A 22,216-nucleotide genomic window follows, 5' to 3' on the forward strand; every position below is an offset into this window, starting at 1 on the left:
AAAGGGAGGCAGATCAAACAGCTTATCATCAGGCATAAATCCCCTGCCAATTACAAGAGATTTGCTGTTGACTTCATCTCCAGAGAAATTACCACGTCCTGGTTAGGTCACACAGTCCTTGATGCTCTATTAAGTACTTCCCCAATTTCCACTCACTCCAAATCCTCTCCAGGGCCCCATCACTGTCAGGATAACGGTCAGGGCAGCTGTCCCACATGCCATAGCAGAGGCTCTCTGCCCTCAGCTCAGCTGTCTTTGCTCCCCCCAGCACCCCCATCTCACACAGGTGTGAGGAAGGCACTGCTGAGCAGCACCTGAGAGCTGGGACAGCCTCCAGGACTTCCAGACAGCATCTTTCTTCCTTCCCTTCAGAAGGAATCCCACACACCCTCGGATCACCTTGCAGCAGCTTCCCGTGTGGTTATTCAGCACAGACTTCCCTTGGGTTCAAATGTCACCATCAGATGTGTGTCAGGGCAGGAGGGGGAAAAACGGCGACAGGAAATGAGTTTCAAATATTAGTGGGCAGAGGTTTAACCTGAATAAGTTTTTCTACAGGCAAAGCGCTGATCCTCACCACAGCAGCACAAGCAGCTAACTTGGTTCCCAAGGCTAAATTAATCAGCTTTACAAGAGCTCCTCTGGCTGCCAGAAGCTAACGCAGGCCTCCCCACAAACAGACATGGCCTCTGCACTACTCTGTAATTAAAGCTGTGCGGGGGTTATTGCCACCTGCCATGCAGCCATCACATCAGGACGAGAGCCATCAGCCCCTCCTGCCTGCCCAGGACCCCTCTCCTCCCTCCCACCACCCTCCGTGGTGCACACAGCCCCCCCCACTGCCTGTCCCGGCAGGCTGGAGCTGGAAAAGCTCATTTGTCCTCAGATGTTCAGGGCCAAAGAACGGTATTTCTTCTGCAGGTCTGATAAGTATAATTAAGTACTTCATTAGGTTGGTATGTCAGTCCTATCACCCCACCGTTCAGCCAATCTCATAGACAGGAGAGCACACAGAGCACTTACACACAGCAATTTCAATTAGTGCTCCTAAAGGTCAATTTCTTCACCTGGGGAACACTAAAGAGGCCACAGCTGACTTCCACATAACACACTGGAAAGCAAACAATGCCTTCTTGTGCATCTGAGCCTGTGCAGGAAAGGCTCCTGCAAACACCTTCTGTTTTTGTACCAGGAAAGCTGCAGCCAGGCAAGCACTTCTGTGGAAATCAGCTGCGTGCACAGAGCCCCACTGTATGGCACTGGGGCAGGGTTAGCACCAGGCTGCACTCATCCAGCATTAGCAACCAGTCATATCTGCATAACGCTCGAGTTCACCACGCAGAGCTGGAACCCCTCACCTGCTGCAGCCTCTGGAGGGATGCTGGCATTGCTTAGCCAGGTAGCAGCCCACTAGGAAAGCAGACCTGAGCTGCAACCACAAGGTGCCTGGCAGTCAGGATCTCACAGCTTGCTGCTCAGGAGAGAGGGGTCCTACCAGCACGCTGGGTGCACAGTACCCCGGCCAGCAGGCTGGAGAGCTGCTCCTCAGGTCCTTCCTCACACAGGAGGATCAGGTGAGAGCAAGGTGCAGCAGATGTACCAGCACTAACAAGGCAGAAGCCTGGGAGCTTCCCATGACAAGGATATTTGCCAGCCAAGCCCTGCAGGACAGCACCGAAGCAGTAGATAGGCAGGCAATTTACAGAGCAGCCATAGCTAGAGAAGAGCTAAACCAAAAATCGGTTCAGATAGGAAAGAAAATGTCTTCCTCTCACCAGGGAGGACTGGTTCCCTCTGACCTTAGCCAGCTTCTCTTACCTCTTGGGAGATTTCGAGATGCTTCCTTGCAAAGTGCAAAGCTTGTTCATGGCTCCCCAGGGAGACGTAGGCATTTCCGAGACTCCAGCAGGCCCTTCCCTCTCCCACCCTGCAAGACAGGAAGCTGCTGACCACAGAAATCCTGGGCAGAGCCCAGCCCAGCACAGCAGCCCTTTCACAGCCTCCTCAGGGGCACCTTGAGCCAGCTCTGCTTTCACCCTCAGAGTACCCTCCTAAAAAAAATGCACACTGTGCAGCTTAATCCCTTACACTAAAGGCAGTGAGGTGAGGGGACAAGCAATAGTTTCAGAAATGGGGCTGTACCCATAGCAGCCAAAAGCTAGGTGGTGTAGCAAGGACCCAGAACAGTTTGACGTCACACGCGAGCATCCATCAGAGCAGAAGTGAGAGCTCCCATCTGCTCTGCGCTGCATGGATTCCTCTCTAGGGGCACAAAAGGCATCAAGAGGACGGCTGTCATCCAGCAAGTGGTTTTCCCACACCACAGGGATGCAACGTCCCCCTGCTGGATACCAGCATGTCACTGGGCAGCCCTGACCCAGCACACAGGTGTGTTTCCAGCACCTGCTTGCACCAGCACACACAGCCCAGCTGCTCAGCACAGCCTGCTCAGCTCTGCCAACGTGCAGATGTGGGGGGTGAAGGGATAAAAAAAGCACATGGGGGCGCGGGGGGAGGTTCAGCGTGACTGCAACTCCCTCCTCAGGGGTTGGGGCGGGTTGATCAGCATTTAAACGTTTTTCTTGTCACCCAGTTCAATGCCTTCTGCTCACGGGGCGTGTTCCCAGAAATGCGGGAGCCCACAAGGCTGCACCCCCACAGCATGATTCACCCTTGGGTGGGATTAGATCTTCCCCGTGCAGATATTGCCCTGACAGCGCCAAGGTGCTCCCATCTGTGTGTCTCTGCTCCATCTAGTGGAGGACGCCCAGCTTCCCAGGGCTGCTGGAAGTGATGCCGAACAAGAAGGCGCAGCCATAAGGACACGACCTCTGGGTTTCAGTGGGATGATAAAGGTCTCATTCACATCACTTTTACCCCCCTGACCAATGATAGGACCAAAGACCACTTCCTGAGAGACTGCTGAAGACCCTCAGTATCACACATTGCTATTCTTCATCTCCAGCAGTGCACAGTGATAGATAACAGAGACAGCACAGCACTCAGAGAACAGCCCAAGAACAGAGAAGCCACCCCTGGAGGCATTCCCTTACCTGTCTCCCAGCTCCTGTGCTATCACCAGGTGTTTTAGATGGTATTCAATTGCTTTCTCATAGTCTTGAAGCAGTGTGTATGTGTTTCCAAGACTGTAGCAAGCCTGGGCTTCTACTGCTTGGTCTTTGAGTTGTCTGGAGAGCTGGAGTGTCTTCCTGGACAGATGGAGATAAGAGAGCTGGTCATTGCAGGGCAGCTCCCCAGGGCAACAGGACAGTCATAGCTTTGGTGTACATGGCAGTGGAGCTGGGAGGCGGTGGCATCGCTCACCACTGCCAAGCATCACACGAGCAGTTGGCCACCAGGTCCCATCACCTCCCCACAGACCCATGAATCCCCTGAGGTTCTGCAGGGAACATCTGCCCCAAGTCTGCCTCAACTCCTGGCACTTACTTGTAGTATTCAGCAGAGATGTCAAATCTCCCAAGGAAGATGTGTGCATTGCCCAGGTTGCTGTATGCTCTCCTCTCGGCTGCTTTGTCCCCAAACTCCTTAGCGATAGCCAGGCGCTGCAGCAGACACAGATTAATGGAGTACAGGCAGGCACTGCCAGGCTTCTGTTACACAGCAACTTTGCTGGGAGATAAGCTTCCTGTTTTGCAAGGGTTCACATCCAGAAATGCAGCGTGCATTTACACGTCAGGGCTGGATGCAGCAGGAACTCTTCGTCTTTTGCAGCTCAGCATCAGGAGGGACATGGAGCAGAGACACATCCTCCTGCAAACCCCCCCAGCCTGCCCTGTTTGGCTTCAGAAGGGGCTGCACAGTTGTCCTGTCCCTTTCAAACACCTTCTCTCGCAGCACTGCCACCCCCAGCACCTCCTCAAACAAAACCAGAGCAGCCATGGCAGGGTCTGACTGCACGATATGCTCTGCACCCTCTGCTTTGAAAGAAACAGCGTCAGCTCTCAACAAGAAACTGAATTGCATTTGAATTGGGGCAGGGACTGTTTGGTCTCACCCCTCCGAAAAGCTTTACAGAAAGTAGCTGTGCTCTACAAACAACAGTTATTCCTGATCAGCAGCTCTTTCAGCAGCTTAATTAAATTCACGGCTCGCATTTATTAAAATTTAGACTGGCACAAGTTAAGCACAGAAAAGCCCTTCCCAGGCCCAGCTGCAAATTGCCCTTAGAAATCTCCTTTGGTTTCCAAGCCAACAGCACCCTTCCCTCGCACTGCTCGTCAGGTGCTGATGAGGAAAGCAGGAAGGCAGCACAGCACATCAGGGCAGGGACTGACACACACATGGGGGTCTGTGCCCCTCCAGAGCTGAGCAAAAAGGTCTGCTCCCTATTGGCCCTCGCAGCCCCCAGGAAGATCCCCACGTGCTTTCCCACCTCCTTGTGGAAGGCGATGGCCTCGCTGAAGTTGCCAAGCAGGTACTGCGTGTTGCCAAGGTTGCCATAAGCACGGCCCTGTGCAGCTCTGTCCCCCAGCTCCTTCACCAGGGACAGGTTCCTCCTGCAAGGAAGCAGAGCAATCTTTGTCCTCCCACAGCCACCCTGCGGTGCAAGGGTTGCTACGAGCATCAGGGAAGAGATATTACCCTCAGCAAGGCAGAAATGAACCTGGAGATAAGGGAAGATCCATATTCCCATGTTATGGCTCTTCCCAGCACACACACAGCTCCCAGCTGGCACGGATCTGAGCACTGCCTGTGCAACGTGCATCACTCGCTGGGGAAAGGCTAGCAAGCCATACATCAGCACTGACACATCCTCAGATATGAGGAGACCAATGCACGATCTTGGTGTTCTCTTCATATAAAAAGGCTATTTAAAAAAACAACCGTGTTATTGAAACAAAGCTGAGGTAGTAGGAGAAAACCATTGGCCTAAAAGCAAGTCAGGCAATAAGCTTCCTGTGCTGGACATCAGAGTGAACCTTACAACTGTTTAAGAAAGGGAAGGGTGTTAAAGCAGGATGAACTACAGATCCCTTAAAGGGGAAACACGGCTTCAAGGGAAAAGCCTCATCCTTTGGCAGAAGCAGCTCTGTGACCACAGCAAGGGGTGCACAGGGATCCATTCCCACCAAGGCCAGCAGAGAGCAGCAGGGGCTGCAGGAGCTCTCCTCCTCCCAGAGCACACTGTTAACATCAGTGCATGCAAAGTCAATCTGCAAAGGCTTCTATTGAGGCAGCAGTAGGAAAAGTTTTAGCTCAAACTCTATAAAAGTATGCAGTCCTTCCCTTGCCTTCCTTGAGATGAATTCATTAGCACACCTTGGCCCCTCACAGTTGGAGGAACATTCCTACTTGTAACAGCATTTTATCAGTGACTGATGCCAGTTCCATGCAGCACAAAGGGGTGGCCACACTTGAATACTTACTCATAGTATTCTGAAGCTTTCTGTAGCGTCTCCTTGACTTCTTGAGGCAGGTAGCCCGGGTCTTGGGCCATGTTCCAAGATAAATGCTTTCCCTTCGCATGGTAAACGTTTCCTATGTTATAGAGTGCTCTGGCTTCACCTATCTAAAAGGAAGAAGAGCAAGGTGCAGCAAGGCATTACTCTCCCCATCCCAACATGATTCTTTCAATTGCTGGGCAGAGATGCTCAGCCAAAGGCAGGGAGCCCACATTCTCCTTTACCACCCTCACTGCCATGCCAGCTTTTCCTATCAGCAGCATCAGATGCAGTCAGAAGGGAGAGTCTGACATCCCAGCTCCTACCAGGGCCCACCTCCTCCAAGTCATCATTTGCTGGGGCTGGGAGGTGGATTAATTTTCAGGATAGGAAGCGTTTCCTGCTGGATGCCATGAAGCAGTTACCTTGTCTCCTTGCTCCTGAGAAATGTCCAGGTGTCTCTGGCAACAAACGACAGCTTCATCAAACTGCCCAAGTATTTTCAATGTATTCCCAAGGTTGCCGCTTGCCTTGGCTTCTCCAATGCGGTCCCCAATGGTCCTACAAGGTGATCCAAAGAAGGGAAAGGTATTAAAGAGCTGGCAGGCATTTATTCACCAGCTGTTGGAGGCAAAATTCAAGTTATAGCAAGCAAAGTTGTAGCAAACACTGCATGGTATGGCCACCACACCCAGGTGTCCCCAGCTCCTGATGACACTCTTGTTCTCTGTTTTGCTTTCTCTGTTGGAGAGAACTAATGAGTTCAGGTGTGCTCCCCATGAGTGCCTGGGAGGGAAGAATCAGACACCGCCCTGCTCTTGCTCCAGCCACCCTCCTCCATATCCCTTCCTCTGCCTCCTGGGTTCTTTATGTGATGGTGAATTCCACACCTCGGAGCTAGCTTGGATGCTCGTTTCTAGGACAGATTCCCTCAGGCTGCTGGGCTCAAATGCCACAGAACTTTCCTTTGCTCAGTTTCTGGTTAGGATGAAGAACAGCCAACACACTTACCTGGCCAGTGTGAGGTCGTGCTTATGGTACTCCAGGGCCTTGGAGTACTCCTTTAGGTAGAAATAGGCATTGCCCAGCTGACTGTAGATGGCACTGAGAGTCTTCAGGTCCTCTGTCCCCACCTGCACCGCTGCTTCAAAGAAGGCTGCCCCAGCTTTGAAGTCCCCTGCCTTACACAGACGCTCTCCTTCCAGGGCCAGCTCCAGGCAGGATGCCTCCATTCTGCCAAAAGAAAGATGCTCACCTTCAGAGATTTCACACCCAGGGTGCCCGTGCCACCACGCGGTGGTTAAAAAGGCATGGCAGCATACATCTAATTACTCACTGCATCAGGAAAAAGTCCTGCATGTGAGATAGAAGCACCCAGAGCTACAGACTGCACCTGCGAGTGGCCACAAGCAGCCCTTGGGTTCGTGGTAGGAAGCAAGACAAGGAACTCGTGCCTCCCAGCACCCACATTGCATGCTGGCATCCTGAGCTTAGCATGGCATCTGCTTTTCTTCCAGGGGGTGCACAGCACAAAAGCCTCACACCAGGGCTGCTCATGTCTGTGCTGCTTCCCCAGGGGAACAGGGAGGGCAGCCAAAGCCCAACACCTCCTCATTGGATACCAGAGCAACCCTGGGCTGCACAGAGCTCCCTGGCTGAGCAGCTGGGCTGCTTTCCATTAGCTCTGCCTGTCACTTTTTCCACATGCACTCCGCATATCAGCCTCCAGGAGAGCTGCTCTCCCTCGTGTTTCTCAACACCTTTGGCAGCAGTGCACGCTGTGAGCACAGAGGAGCAAAGCTGCTGCCACTGCCTCAAGGGGAGGGAACGCACTCCTCCCCACTGAGTCCTACACCACAGCCCCCCATCCAGGAGCTCAGAGCAGCCTCACACCCATCAGGACAGAGCACATGTATGAGAGCTTGTGTTTGGGAAGTCAGCCCCTCCATGAGGGGGGGGTGGATGCAGTGTGTTCCTGTGTCTCTGCTCAGAGCCTCCTCTTTGCTCTTTCTGGCTTTTTTTTCCTTTCTGCTTCATGTGTTTTAGAAACTCAAAGCCGTGCAGGTCAAAGGCAGACGTCTGCTCTGAAGAACTGCAGCTCACTCATCCCAAGTCAGAAAAACAAGGGTCAGACAGAAGATGATAAAAACCCAAAGGAGATCTTCATTCTATTCTCAGCAGAACAGTGCTGCGGGGAGCTTGGCTGTGCTATGCAGACCGAGAACAACATGCTCACTCACATGGGGTGGCTGCAGCCTCAATGCTGCCTCCTATACAGGCACACGTGGAGCCCCGGGAGATGCCTCCCCCAAAATCACCCTCACAACACATCCAGGCCCAGCCCTGCGACCTCCCCCATCTCACTGCTCTTTGGTCCCCAAAGCCACCAAATAACAGCAGGGAGAAAGGAGCTGTTTCACAACCCCTCAGAGCTCCCACCTCAACCCACACAGCTCCTCCACACCCCCCACCCAAGGGGCTATTTTGCTTGTGCAAGAAGGCTGCTTGCAGTGCCAGCACGGCATTGCTCCGTGCCCGAACCCCTGTCTGATACAGGAAAAAGGAAAATGTTTGACTGTTGGTACTAAAAATGTTTAACTCCTCGCCACAGATCATTGAGCCAAGCCACAAGAAAATTAGTAAGAACGAGCTTCTGCTGCAGTGTGTTGAGTTCAAGGGGCCCATTGCGGGATCATGGCAAGCTGTGTGGTTTGCAGATCACTAGAGCAGGCATCTGGTGTCCCTGTCAGGCACTGACAGACATCTGCCAACAGTCTCCAAGAAGGTTTGGGACTGGAGAAAGGAAAAGGGGATTTAGGTGAGCAAAAATAAACTCAGGCAACTTTGCAGAGAAGAAACCTGGAAGGACTCGAAATGGGGGGGATGGAGCCACTGTCACAGGAACTGAGGTTGGGTTCCAGCTGGGAGGCTGCAGACAGAAGCACACCGCATCATTTCGTTTCACATTTCAACAACCAAAGCTCATCCCAACAACCAGGCTCTCTTTAGCAGCCTGAGTTCATCCAACACGGAGTCTAAAAAAACTGAGCCGGAGAACAGCTTACCCAATTCATGGCACTGCAGCCATGGGCCGACCACAACTGCTGTGTGATCTGAACAGTGATTGTTCCCCACCCCTCAACACAGCACACCCTGCAACAACAGAGCCCAGATGAGCACTCCAAGAGCAGCATCCTGCTGAGCCTCCATTTGCAGGTGGAAGCACTTCCAGAAGCACTCAGCATGCCTCAGCCCTGCCCTGGCACACACACCTGTGCACACTCACAGTCCCCAGGAGCTTTTCCTGGTGCTCGGGCACACTGCAGTGACACAGCCCTCCAGTGCACGCAGCCTAATGGAAATCTGTTTGCCCTTGAACAGGCTGCTCAGCAGCGTATCTGCCTTATCTAATTAGCATCACTGCTCAGTTCGGGACCTCAGCACAGCACGGAGGGAAGGGAGGCTGTTCTGTGCTCAGCCAAGTCTCTGCTGCCATGTGAGGGGACAGGAGCTGAAGACAGCAACGCTAAACAGAAACACAGCCCACTCCTGCAACTCGCCTGCCCTTCCCACAGCCAGGGCTAATTCCAGGAAGCAACGCAGTGTGTAATTCGGTCACCGCAGGCTTTCAAAGCACTCAGAAACACAACACAAAGGGCACAGGAAACAACTAAAGGTTCAGCAACAAACAGCCTCACACATCCAACCACTGTGTGCCCAGCAGCTTCCATTGGCCAAAGCTGAACTGTAAGAAACAACGAGGGCAATTTCAGCAGAAGAGGGGCATCTGCCATTCAAGCGAGCCAACCTGAACCAGCCTCAAATAAAGTGAGTAAGACAGACAAGTGGGAGCCCCACTTCCTCCCATAAGGCCCCCCCGAGTGCCTTCCTACCTCCTCTTCTGCAGCCTGCGCATTTTCTGGACGTAAACCCAGAGCTCCAAACCCACGGGCAGGAGGAGGGAACAGGGCTGAGCGCCGCCGGGCACGGTCTTGCAGACAGCTCTCACTGCAGAGCTCACCAGGGGGAGCTGGGGTTTGGAAGATGCTGATGGCATCTTCACATTCACACAACACGCGCTGCTCTCCAGGTTTCACTCCGTTCGCTTGGGCAGTGTTACCAGCAAGCTGCTGGAGTCCAGAGCTCCACTTATGCTTCGCTTCTTCCCACTTCTGTGTGCTGTCCTCGGAAGGGGAGGGGAAAAGGAGCGCTGCCTTTGCTTTGGAAGACCTAGAGAAAGTAATGTCCCCTTCCCTCTGTGCAGAAGAACGTCCTCTGTCATCTGCTGGTCTCACGTACAGGAGAGGTGAGTCCACAGCTAAAATCCAGAAACAAAAGGGTCCTGGCTCATTCACACGTTCAGTGCTGCCCAAAGAAGAAGGGCTGTGGATGTGCCCAAGAGATGATCAGGTCCAAGGCAAACACCCGTCTCCTTTCAGAACTGGTTTCTTCCCACAGCACTTTGCCTCTGTGGCTGCATCAGCTGCTCCTGCCCATGTCACTGCTGCAGCCAGAGCTCCTGGTGCCACACATCTCTGCTTGTCAGGAGAGGAGCTCAGAGCTGCTCCAGAACAGGGACGTCTCTGGGCAGAATCGTACAGCGGCTCAACAGACTCTGAAGAGGCCTCATCTGTCAGCTCCGGGAACGGTCTGAGCAGCTCCCAGAGGCTGGGACCAAGCAGAAGGCAGATCCCATGCACCACACACCAGCCCAGTTAGCGGGGCTCCTAAACATTCCCACATGAGAAGGCACAGCCCTCTGTCCCCTCACCCTGCGCTGACACTCAGGCGGAGTGCCTGGGCTTGTACCACCTCAGCAAGCACCTACTGCTCGTCCTTAATTCCAGAAAAGAAGATTCACTCCTTCCTGAGCCAGCAAATTGCTGCTGAGAAGCTGAAGGCTCCGGGCTGGGCCATATGGTGTGGTTCAGAGGTGACTCTGCAGAACACGAGCTGCTTTTCTTCCTTCCACAGCTAAGACAGAAAAGCTTGTAAATGCAATTCCAGTGCATGCAAACTCTTTACTAAGAGCACAGTATGGGGGAGAAAAACAGAAGGACACTGAAGGCCAAAGGAACAGCCTTGAACCTGCCCTAAGTGCAAACCACGTGTAGAGAACTGAACCTTCTTGCAGACATGCAGGACTCCCAAATGGCAGAACACATCCCAGACCACGGGCATCCAGGAGAGCCTGGTGGCCTTCCCAGCTCACAGCAAGAGCACAAGCACAGCAAAAGGATTTTCCCCTGAATGCATGGAGCTGACTGAACGTGTCAAATCCAGCCAGGTCAGGATAGTTTTAAAGACCCCGATTGCAATGTAGGAATCAGAACAGTGCTGTGTGCACTGGGGAGGGTCCCAGCAGCAGCTCCCAGTGGGAGCACCAAGCAGGTCCTACAGCTGCACTGCACGTGGGCTGTGCACTCAGCCACAGGGCTGCAGCCAGGGCAGCTCTGGAGGCACTTTGGCTCCTTATGCAAAAGGTACCAATGCAGGCATCTAAGAAACAACAACAACACGACGACCATATTTATCAACAGTGATCAGAGGCCAAGCATGAAGCAGTTTGGCCACAGATGAGTTCTGCCATCTGCACTGCATTCTGCTGGGGGACACAAATGGCACAGCACTGCGCAGTGCTCAGCCCCCATCACTGCAACAGCTGTGCATTGCAGCAACAGGAGGGGGCATCACTGCTGGAACACAGCAGGCAGAAGGGCCCCCTCCCTCTGCCTTAACTTCTTCTCAGGAGGATAGCTGTGATCTGAAGGCAGGAAGAGCTGAGAAGAACAGGAAGGGCTGATATTGCTGTTAACAACAAGATCTCACAGGGTCATCCATCACTGTCAGACAGCAGCTAATGACAGCGCAGCACAGAGCGCCTTTTGGCTGCCTGGCAAGATACTGACAGAACAGAGAGCAAAAGATGTTCCTTCACAAGGGGTGCACAGACAAAGTGCAAGGACTCATAGAGCAACACCTTCAGTGCAGAGAAGGCAGCGAGGGGCCCAGGAGTGCTGAGCACACTGCCAAGCAGAAAGCAAAGCAGAACAGCACCAGGTGCTGCCAGTGCCATTAACAGTGATCACCTGTGCTGTCAAAATAGCTCTATCTTTAGGATTCCTGTGATGATCCACATCCCCAGATGGGGGAAAGCTACAGTGCAGTACCCCAACCACCAGCAGCTCTTCCCAAATCTTTGCTTTTCCCTCGCCAAACTCTGCATGGATAACTCCTTTTTGTCCTCTCCCTGATCTCCCACAGAACAGCACAGGCCCAAGCTACCCATGGCAGAAGCAGGCAGCCTGAGGCACACAAGAAGCTGTTTTCATGGCAGTCTCAATAAAGGGAATCCAAAGGGGAAAACAACAGGGTGTTCTGGAAGCTGCTGGGGCCATGTGCTGGCTCCATACCTCCTCTTCCACTCACTGATGGTAGCATCCGTGCTCAACGGTACTCATTTCAGTTAATTGCCACCTACCGTTAGCTGCAAAGTACTTACAAGGAATTCAATTCCACTGCATATTTGCTAATAAATACCAAATGACAGCGAGGAAGACAGCTGTATTTAGCTGCATTCACCCTCTGATTAGTAGAGCTGAATAAAACCCCATTTCAATTCATAGTGGCTCCAACAAGCCGCATCATCACCAGCAATTTGAATCCACCCCCCTCACTGCCTGCTCAGAAGCCCAAGGCACCCAGAGCTCCCTGCTCCAGGCACCTCCCAGCCTCACCAGTGCCCATCCAACAGCAAACCCACGAGGATGGGCAGGGGAGAAGAGAATGCAAGGTGCAGAGCCCAAGGCTCAATGCAGCACAGCAAGGGGCCTGCAGGAGGTGACTGCACGGAATAGCCCAGCACAGCACCTCCTGCAGCAGGAGCAGAACAAAGTGCAGTTGTGCCTATTGCTGGTTAGAGATTTCGCTCCCCAGCTGCCATGGGACAAGTTTAAGCTATGGTTCTCCAAAGTTACTCAGACATCAAAAGGATCACGATGGGATGTAATTAACTGGCGGCATTGGAGATGGCTCAGTTGGGATTGAGGTGCAAATGTGAATTTCAGTTAATCCTGGTTAACGATTTCACTCGTTACCAAGACTCAACACGCCTAAATAAGATGTAAAAACTTCACAGGGACTACGAGAATCACGACTAAGGAGGCTCCAATTTGGACATCAACCCACTAAAAAATGTCCCGACTCCCAAACTGAACAGATCCACAGGAAGGTATGGACCGAGCAAAGTGTCTTGAAAGAGGGGCAGTGCAGCAGAGTTCCCTCTCAGGAAGAGCCCTGCTGCAGCAGGATGTGCAGTGTGGTCACTGTGTGCACCAAACGAGCTCACTGCTCTCAGCACAACCAGGAAAGCTCCCTGAGCTCCCCACGAGCATGCAGCTCTCTTGCACAGCGCTGATGCCATCAATGAAATTAATCCATCACGCAGCAACAAAACAACACTCAGGGGATGATTCCTCCAGAAGCAGAGCGCTGTTTCCTTCAGTCACTTCCAGAAACCAGAGGGCAACAGAGGACGTGCATTCTGAATGGCTTTTCATTATAACGTTGCTTTGGCAGTCGGGTCAACCCTTCCTCTCACTAAAATATACGCCGCGATTTAAATCAGCATGCTGCTCCTGCTACAAAACACAGTTCCAATTACAGCATACATCCAAACCAGCTATGTTTACAAGCAGTTGACTCATCAGCAGCAATACAATGAGGACAGCTGACCCGCTTACTCCGTTCTTCCTGTGCTGCTCAGCTTCTTTCACCCACTGACACACAAGGGTGAGTTCACACCAAGTTGGGCACTGAAAATGGCTTCTCCTTCCTCTCAGCTGCCAGCCTTGGAGTACAAACCCAGGAAAACCACAGCACAAGTGCCAGCAAGGATAGGGACCACCACATGGCTAACCCCTGCCTGCCAGCCCCACCTGCAGCCCACAGCCCCCACATACAGTCAGACTCAGCCTAAGCCTCCCTACACCTGCCCAGCTCCAACAGCTGCCTCTCTCCTGCCTGCAGACCCATGTGAGCTGCCAGCCTGCAAACAGAGCATCGTGGTGCAGTAATAGGTAATGATAGCAAAGTTCACAGTGTGCTTTTTCCACTGAATCCTCAGCAGCCCACAGTCATCTGGTTCTGTTCCTGTCTCTCCTGCTCCTCTCAGCCCCTGGTCAAACACTTTGCACCAGGAGAGGCCTTTGGGATCCTTCCAAAAGCAGCCCCTGAGCCACCAGGCTGCAAGCCAGGGAGATGCTGAGCAATCAGAGCTCACCGAGAGACCTCCGGAGCACCAGAACTCCCATAGGAAGGAGTTTAATGTGACCTTAATATTAGGAACAGCACAGACATGTCCCTCCTCTGCAGCACCCACCAAAAAGCAATCAGCAGAAGCACAGCAACTGAGCATGGTGCATCCAAAGAGGCAGCAGCCCTAATGCTGCTTCTCCCCGTGGCTGTTTCACAGTCACCCCCTGGCTTTCCTAAACACAACATCCACATGTCTGAAAAGGAAGCAGTTCCCCTGAGAGCTCCAATATCCACCAGGGAGCCCTGCAGCCCCCCTATGCAAACCCAGACTCAGCAGAACCACAGCAAAAGCGCTTTTGGGTTCTCGGTGACATTATGGAAAACCCACATGCACCATCAGCTTAATCTGCACACCCATAAGGCAGAGCATGGCAGCACTCACATGCGAGGTGAGAATTACGCACTGCTTTGCCAACCCGAGCAGAACAGACCCTCTGTCTAGCACTGTGCATTGGTGTCTGTTGGCTCTGTGGGATACCCTGGAGCTCCAGCACTCTGCAAGCTGGCATTCCTCCTTCCAGAGCATCACTCAGCATCACTCTCTGCTGCATTCCCCAGAATTTTTAGCACTTCTGTCCTAGCATAGCTTCACAGATAGCACCTGCCCTGGAAACACTTGGCAGCACTGCAATGAACAGCTGTGTGGAACAAGAGCTTGGAGGCAGATCCCTGCCTGTGGCCAGATACTGCACCGCATGAGGTTCTGCTCCAACAAGGCAGTACCAATGCCAACCCAATAACCCCATGTTAACAGCATGCAGGCACATGATGCTGGGAGTCTGCCTCACAGATCAAAGCATGGCTTGTCTTTGCAGCCGAGGTATAGACCCTGGGACTGCTCCTCCATAGCAGGGGTTTGTATAAACACATTGTTTCTTGGATATGGCAAGCCCATTAGTAATTTCCCTAATAATTTCCTCCTTACTCTCACAAAACAATGAGCATCACACACCCTGCCCAAGGCAGTGAGATGGGATGCTGCCTTGGGCTCTGCACAGCCAGAACGTCAGGCAAGGAGCTGCCAGCAGCTGGAGAATCCAAATTAGAGGAACAGCATTCTGAAAGGTCAATTACCAGTGATGTTCTTCAGAGAAACAGCTCAGAGAAGGAGCAGCTGATCCTCTTACTGCGCTGTTCTGCTGTGCACCTCTCATTCAGCCATGCCTGCTGGGTGGGAGGCAGAACCCCATTTCAGCAGGAAACAGTGTCCCCTTTCCAAACCAACCCTCCTAAGGCTGTGCTCCTCATGCCTTTAACATCCAATTCCATTTTCTTCCTCTCCCATATTCCTTCCCTGCTGCTGCACAGTCACAATGCATGGCGAGTATTTATTACCATGCACATAGAAAGGAAGAAGCCATAGGTTTAATATTCTACCATTTATTACCCGCCTGATAGAAGAACACAGCTGAGGAGCCAGAAGGAGGAATGGACAGCAGAGACCCCTCCACAGACCCATTTTTGCTTAAGCCTTTGCTTGCAACCTGCCAGGTATTGCAATGGCTCTATGCAGCACACAGTCTGCTCTGCAGCACTGAGGAATTCACTGCTCCTCTCTCCCTTTATGCTGCTAAAGAGGGGAGGAGATAACACCAGGGTTACACACTTGCCCAAAACAAGGGAGCTCATTTTATACCGGCTCCTCAATAATGCATGCTCTCAGCAAAAACTGCTTCTGCAGAGATGTCTTCATCTGGCAGAGAGATAAAGACAAGGCACAGCAGCAGGCAGGGCAAGGAAATGCACCCCGGGAGTGCGGGCAGCAGCAATGGGAGGACAGAGGTGTGACAAGGGCTCCTCACCTCACTGCATCATGTGCGCACGTAGGAACAGCACCAGGTCAGAGCAGCTTCCAGCAGCCCTCAGGAGCAGCCACAGCCTCCAGCACGCCCAGCTTTGCTCGGTAATATTTCCAGTTTTAAATTCCAATCCCATTTTGAGCTGTTACGTTTCTCTCCCATGCAGAGAAGTGTGTGTATGTGTGCATGTTTGCATCTCGGGCTGCTGCGCCACGTTCGCCTCAGGCAATGGGCGCAGGGAGAGCCGGCAGCCCTGGAGGATGACTCAGTTGGTTGGTGCTGAGGCTGCACGCACTCACTGCCCTTCCCAAAGCTCCAGGAGCACAGCCCCACACCAGGGCAGGACATCAGGGCTCGGTGTCACAGCTGAGGATGACTTCCCAGCCAAGAGCAGCGTTATGGAAGGAAGCACACGTCCTGCAGCAGCGCGTACAAAAGGGATGGGTGCAGATGACACAACAGCCTCTGTTTCTCCAGCAAAGCACCAAACCACAGTCTCCAATCACTCACCTCCTCACACTGGTTTGCCCTGGATCACAGCCCTGATGGAAGCATTCAATATGAACTCTGGCCAAGGGCTGCAGCCTTAAAATTCTGGGCACGTTACCGTGAGCTCATATGGTTTATTATTTAGATCAGAGCAGGAGCTCGGACACTCAGAGGGACAACAGGCCAGGAAATGCTTCAAGGCTCACATGGCCTCTTACAGATCCAGAACATCCATCTGCACTTAATGTGTAAGTCCCAACTCATTTGCCATGGGAAGCCAGGCCAAGGGCTGCCCTAAGCACACCGCTCCTCCCTGAAACCAGCAGCACTGATTTGTCAGAACAGAGAGGAATACACCTGAAGAGATTTTCATCCGTTTAGTCAATGAGGCTTATATTTCTGCCTTCACACTGCAGAAAGCCTGGCCATAAACAAGGCAGGTCTGATGGCACCCGTGTTGTGCAGTCAGATACGGCCCCCAGTGCCATTGCACAGTACAACCCCCATAGAAGATAGCTGCTTTGGAAGGGGTTGATTTCTGGTACAGCATCAGCTGTGATAACCTCACAAGAGCTCAGCAGCAACAGGGTCCTCCCCAGGGTGTTGAGGACACACATTTTCCCACTCCACCTCCCATGACAGCCAAAAGACTCCATACAGCCAGGGCCACCAGAGCCCACAGCGCTGCTCCTTCCCTCCGGCACAGCCCACTCAGCTGCAGCACATTTGCAGGGTGACCTTGCAGATGGGCACAGCCCAGTATTTAGTGCTCCATGCACACAACCTCCTCCTGCACAACCTCCTGTCCCCCCTCTACGTTAAGCAGAACAGCAGCTCCATTGTCACAAGGCTGCACTGCACAGCTTGCTCAGACACCAACCCAGTGCTTCCAACCCACAATTAACCTCACTGACCTGAGGGAGGAAGCACTGGATGGGAGGAGTGGGAGTCAGGACACTCAGCTCCCAGCTTTGCCACCCGCATTCTCCTTCACCCCGAAGGACGTGCAGATTCTCACCCTTGCAAACAGCAGCAGAACTTCCTCAGAGGGCTGCAATGAAATACTCATGTTTGCTAAGCACTGCAGAAGCCTGGGATGGATGCAGCCCTCCCAGAGCCCACTCACTCTGGTGCAGCAGCACAGGACATTGGCCACTACTATAGAACAAACCACAGATGACAGTAATTAACAGATACTCCCAGAGAGATGAACTTTAATTGGCATTTTCCAGCTCTCCTCAGGCACGAATGGATACTCACAGATGAGGCTGTTCTTTGTGCTCTCCAACACTGCAGTGTGCATCACAGGACAGCTGCTGGGCACCAAGCAGGTGCAGCCCTGCAGTCAGCAAAGCACACACACACAACCCTCACCTGCCCCAGCTGTGAGCCACAGCTGCCCTTTGGGAGCACAGCACCACGGCTCCCTGCGCCAGCACAACACTCACAAACCACACAGCCAAGTCCATCTCACTGCCCTGGGTCTGCTGCAATCCAATCCCACTGCAAGAGAAACCCCTTTGCATGCTGACCAGGGCACACAGCACAAGCAAAGCCACAAATCAAACTGCCCCAGCTCCCATCATGGCTCAACAGCAGAACCCTGCATGGCTGGAGGCAATGTTTGCTCCCACAGGAGCAGCCCCTGTGTGCAGCACTGCACATCTCCCCTGGGCACAGCGCAGCCGGTGTTTGCTGCAGCTCAGGGAACAAACTGTGTGCATCGACTGACGGCACTGCATTTCATCCATACATTTTTAAAGGCAGCTTCCAAGTAAGAACATCTGCTCTCGCGTGGAGCCAGGGCTCAACATGAAATGGCTCCTATATGGAGTTATTAGTATGAACGTAGGCTTAAAAATGGGAAAATGCCTATTTCCTTAACCTTCCTCCTGCAGCATCCAGAGCTGATGCATCAGCCCCAAACCCCCAGAGGAACACGAGGGGTAGAGAGGAGCAGGAAAGGAGATGAGGCCATCAGCTGTCAGACATTCCAGCAGCTCTTACAGCTGCACAGACCTCCCAGCTCACAGCAGAGGAAACTTCTTGAGTTGCATCCCTCCTACCCTCAGTGAGAAGGGAGAGGCCTGGGGCTGCACTGCCCATCATCCCTGGGCAAAGTGCTCACACTGGATGAAAACTGGGAGTAGAAGACTTTAAGCAATGGATTTCTACCCTGAAGGCGATGATCAGATAGCAGCACTGCCTTCCAAGCAGCTTATTCAAGGTTTGTGCTACTGCTCCAACACCCGTGGCCTTGCAGAGTGGTCTTATCATCATTTCCACCAAAATTTGTAAAAGCAATCAGGTACCAATGAGATACTTCAGCACTCCCCCATCCCCAGGCTTCCACAAGGCAGGGAGCAGCCGGGCACACCTGGGATGGGGACATGACACCACCATGGGGGCTCAGTGCCTCAAAGCAGCATCTCTAAGATCTCACCCCACTCCTGTGGGTGAGCCGAGGCTGCAGCTGCTGCCAGGCCATTACTGCCCTGTCACTCCACCCCAGGACAAGGCAGCTAAGTACAAGGCAGAGCTATGACTTGCTCATTTAATAGTGCCCTTGAAACTGCACCATAATGATAATTTTTCACTTCCTTCCCTAGGTGGTTGCACAACAGTGCTGGGCGCTGCTAGAGCAGCTGCAGTGCCTTTCTCTGTTCCTTCACCCACAGCAGCACTGGGGGGGTTGGGGGGCACCTGGCAGGCTGTGTTTGTTACACGGTGGTTCATGGCATTGGACAACAGGCAGAGCTGGCTCTGGATGCCAGCGTCCCTCCTGCAAGATCACGCCTGCCTATTCCAGAGCAAAGGGGAAAAGATCCCACTTGTGCCACTTTGTTGCTAAGCCTGCTCTGAAAAATCAGCTCCACTGAGTAACATTTAACTAAAAGTATCCTAAAGGAGAGAGAAGCTCAGCAAGCAGGAAAGCTTCCCCACTGACAATGCATATGTATCAATAGCCCAGGGCGCAGCAGCCCTGCTTTGCAGCCAGGCCCTGCAGCCCACACAGGAGGCATTTTTGTTCCTCTGCTTTGGTCGGTGTGTTTTTGGCACAGGGATGCAGCTTGGAGCTCTGGGAGTGCACAGTGGCAGTGGTCAGTGGCACATGGCATGTGGGAGGGGGAGCAAGGTGCAGCCAGGGAGCAGTTCAGAGATAGAACTGCTCCTAAAGCAGAGCAGCAGCAAGAGTTAAATAAGACATCCCTCCACCCGGAGGAACTTGCTGCCAAGGGCTTCCAGCCATGTAAGACCCGAGTTCAAACTTGTTCTTCAGGAAAGCAGAATGCAAGTTTGGACATCACCTGACATGCAAAAAACACAGAACAGGAAAAAAAAACCCACACAGCTCAGCCACACCAGAACAACAACAACAACAAAATACATTTTCTATCCTCTGGTGGCAGAAAGCCGGATCTGCTGGAGGGGAGGGCAGCAGGGCTGGGAGGCCAGAACACAAGGAGACAAGGCCTGAGATGTGCCTGCTTGAGTTCCAGGGACAGCACGAACAGAACGTAGCTGCAGCACACCGGCAGCGCTGGTTTATGCTCCATCAGGAACAAACCCAACATCTGGGATGTTCCCATTGCTGGCCTTGAGAAAGGGAACGCAAGCTGAGCTGTGGAGCCAGCTCCCATCTCCTGCACCTGAGTGCTTCCCATCTCCAGTCCCCCCAAGACAACACCTGTCCATACCACAGCAGCACGTAGAGGCCAGAATAAAAGGAGGATCACACTGTGCTGGCACTGCACAGACAGAAGGCACATCCAAGACTCATAGGTGTAGCACCAGAAGGAGCTCCCCTCCCCGAGTCCCACAAGGTGAGAGGCAGCAGAATCAGTGGGATGCCCAAGGTTCCTGCAGGAACATGCATTAAGCACAGGCCTCAGCTCCCTGCCCAAAGCTGGGGCAGCAACGACCCCCTCCCTGCAGCAGAGAATAAACATTCTGCTCAGCCCCAACTCAGGCTGACAGCACCACTCACAGACAGTGAAGCTATGAGTTGTTGAGTGGCCCCAAGCAGACATCAACAAAACCAACACCACGTGCTAAGCTGCCACGTGGTTTTTGTTCAGGTCACCCATTATGCAGCACAGCTATTTTAGAAGTGTTATCCTGGTGCTTTGGGGGGGGTCATTTCTGAGTCTGACTGCATAGGCTGACAAAAGAAAACCAGCATTTCCATGCTGCTATTCCCAACACCAGCAAATGCCAAGGCCTGCAGACAGTCGTGCAGCAGTGCCTCCAACTGTGCCTTAAGTAAAAGCCCACAAGTTTTGTATTGCTTTCTTCTCTCAAATGAACAGAACGCAGCCTTGCTTTCAACACTATAGAACGGGCTTCACTAAGTTTCCACAAGCCCACCTGTTCCCAGCACCCAGAAAACAATGGGAATATTCCATGTGATTCTGTGGACACCTGTGCAGAACAAACAGGAGCCAATCCAGAGCAAAGTCCATTCCACAGGTGGAATTCTTCCCCCCTGATTTGCCTTGCAAGCTCAGGCCTACTCCCGTTGTAACCCCCCCACCCTCCACATCAGGAGCCAACAATCCTTCCACCTCTGAGAATGTTATCCTCTCCAGAAGGATATCCCCGGTGCTCCAAGAGAGCACTTTAATTGCCCGCTGCACATTCAGGTCAGGTACAGCTGTGGTGACATTAATGAGTGAGATGGAGACTGTTTACAACACAATCAAGAGAAGTTGGTAAACACTGCAGAAGCCAACAGTTGTGCTGAAAATTATTGCAAAGCAGGGATAAGAGCTGACGACATGCTGGCATGCTGCGTGCAGCCCAAGTGATCTTTTCTCCCCCCTGTAGTCCACAAATTGCATTGCCCCCACTTCTAACTGCTGGAGGAGAAACAGAACACGGTGAAGACAAGCAGGGTAAGCGATGCTGCAGGCAATGCTGGGAGGCCTCCAACTGACTCCCATGCAGACTTCTTGATTCGGATGAAAAGAACAGACAACACACGGCCTTTGCACGAGCAGCCCCAAGCTGTGCGAATTCGGGCAGCACCCGAAGTGCTGGGAGCCAAGTCCCTGTAGCGTAACCGAGGGTCTGCAGTGCAAACGCCCACCGTGGGCACGGTCTGAGCATCACTGCCCTGAGCACAGAGCGCGGCGCGTTGGTGCCACGGGGACCCGCAGCCCCCGCCGCGCCCCACACCGAACGACCCCCACACCCCAAAGCGGCTCTTCTCCCTCAAGTCTTTCGCTCCGTTCCTTCTGCCTCCTCAAGCATGCAACAGCTTCCCACAGCCGGGGCTCCTTCCCCTCCCGCACGCCGCGCCCCGGAACACCCACTGCCGCCTTCCCGTCCTTCCCCCCCCCCTCCTCTCCGGTCCCTGCGGCCGCGGAGCTCCGGGTGAGGCGGGTGGGGGCTGAGGCTGCCGGGGCCACGCTCCGCTCCGCTCCCCGCCCCGAGCCCCGCACCCGGCCCCGCTCACCTCGAATAGAGCCGGCGGGCGGCAGAGCCCGGGCTGTCCCCTCCGGGCGCACCCGCCATGGGCGCCGGCCCCGCCGAGCCGCAGCCCGGCACCGGGCACCGGAGTATGGCAGCGGCGGGAAGTGATGCGCCGAGCCAAGAAACTCGCGGCAGGCCCCTCCTCCGGCTGATGTCAGCCCGCGGCGGGCAGCGGCTCGGCCGCCTCCTCCCCTTTCTCCGGCCCGCGCTGCCGCTGCCCCGGGAGCGGAGCGGTGGGAGCGGGCCGAGCAGCGCAGCGTGCGGGACTGCCCTCCGCTAACGGCTGCGGTGCTCGGTGGGCAGAGCGTTGCTGATGACCTACGCCGTACACAGCCACTTAATTCCTTGATGAGGTGCATCTGGGCTCGCTCGGCTTAAGTACTTTTGCCCTGTAATTGCCCACACCTGGAGGTCGTTAGGCTGAGCGGCAGCACCTGGGGGTGGTTGGGCTGAGCCTCACTCTGAGGCCACCAGGCAGGACAGGCACAGCAGAGCTGCCTCCTCCCAGTGAGCTTTCAACTGGAGCTGCCCTATGGTGCTGGCAGCAGAAACCTGGGAGCGACAGTTGTGGAGCAGGGAGGTGAGCTCATCTGCAGGTCTGTCCTGCTGAACAACGGGGCCTTTGCTGGTTACGGTCACCCAGGTGCCTAGAGAAGGCTGCAGATCACCTTCAAACACTGCATCCAGCTCCTGGTTTTTTAAGGCCTGCAGTGCTCCCATAAAACTTAGTGAGTG

General features: G+C 53.6%; 1 protein-coding gene across 6 annotated transcripts in view; it reads right to left on the bottom strand.

Moving 5' to 3' along the window:
• The window catches only part of GPSM1 (G protein signaling modulator 1), a 52,208-nt gene extending 30,634 nt beyond the window's left edge, over positions 1-21,574 (bottom strand). For 4 of the 6 annotated variants that reach the window (XM_040649421.1, XM_040649420.1, XM_040649419.1 and 1 more), the window contains exons 1-8: positions 9,296-9,474; positions 6,414-6,635; positions 5,828-5,963; positions 5,388-5,530; positions 4,394-4,517; positions 3,448-3,563; positions 3,054-3,209; positions 1,819-1,927 (exon numbers count right to left, since the gene is read on the bottom strand). In XM_040649421.1, coding sequence (XP_040505355.1) covers positions 1,819-1,927; positions 3,054-3,209; positions 3,448-3,563; positions 4,394-4,517; positions 5,388-5,530; positions 5,828-5,963; positions 6,414-6,635; positions 9,296-9,459 — 1,170 coding nt within the window. In that variant the 5' untranslated portion in view covers positions 9,460-9,474. Of the gene's footprint in view, positions 1-1,818; positions 1,928-3,053; positions 3,210-3,447; positions 3,564-4,393; positions 4,518-5,387; positions 5,531-5,827; positions 5,964-6,413; positions 6,636-9,295; positions 9,475-21,464 lie in introns of those variants that run through there. The other 2 variants (XM_415415.8, XM_015279800.4) reach the window with 1 other exon arrangement.
• Positions 21,575-22,216: the final 642 nt, after the last annotated feature.

Source organism: Gallus gallus, chromosome 17 (assembly GCF_016699485.2).
Source record: "Gallus gallus isolate bGalGal1 chromosome 17, bGalGal1.mat.broiler.GRCg7b, whole genome shotgun sequence".
NCBI lineage: Eukaryota > Metazoa > Chordata > Aves > Galliformes > Phasianidae > Gallus > Gallus gallus.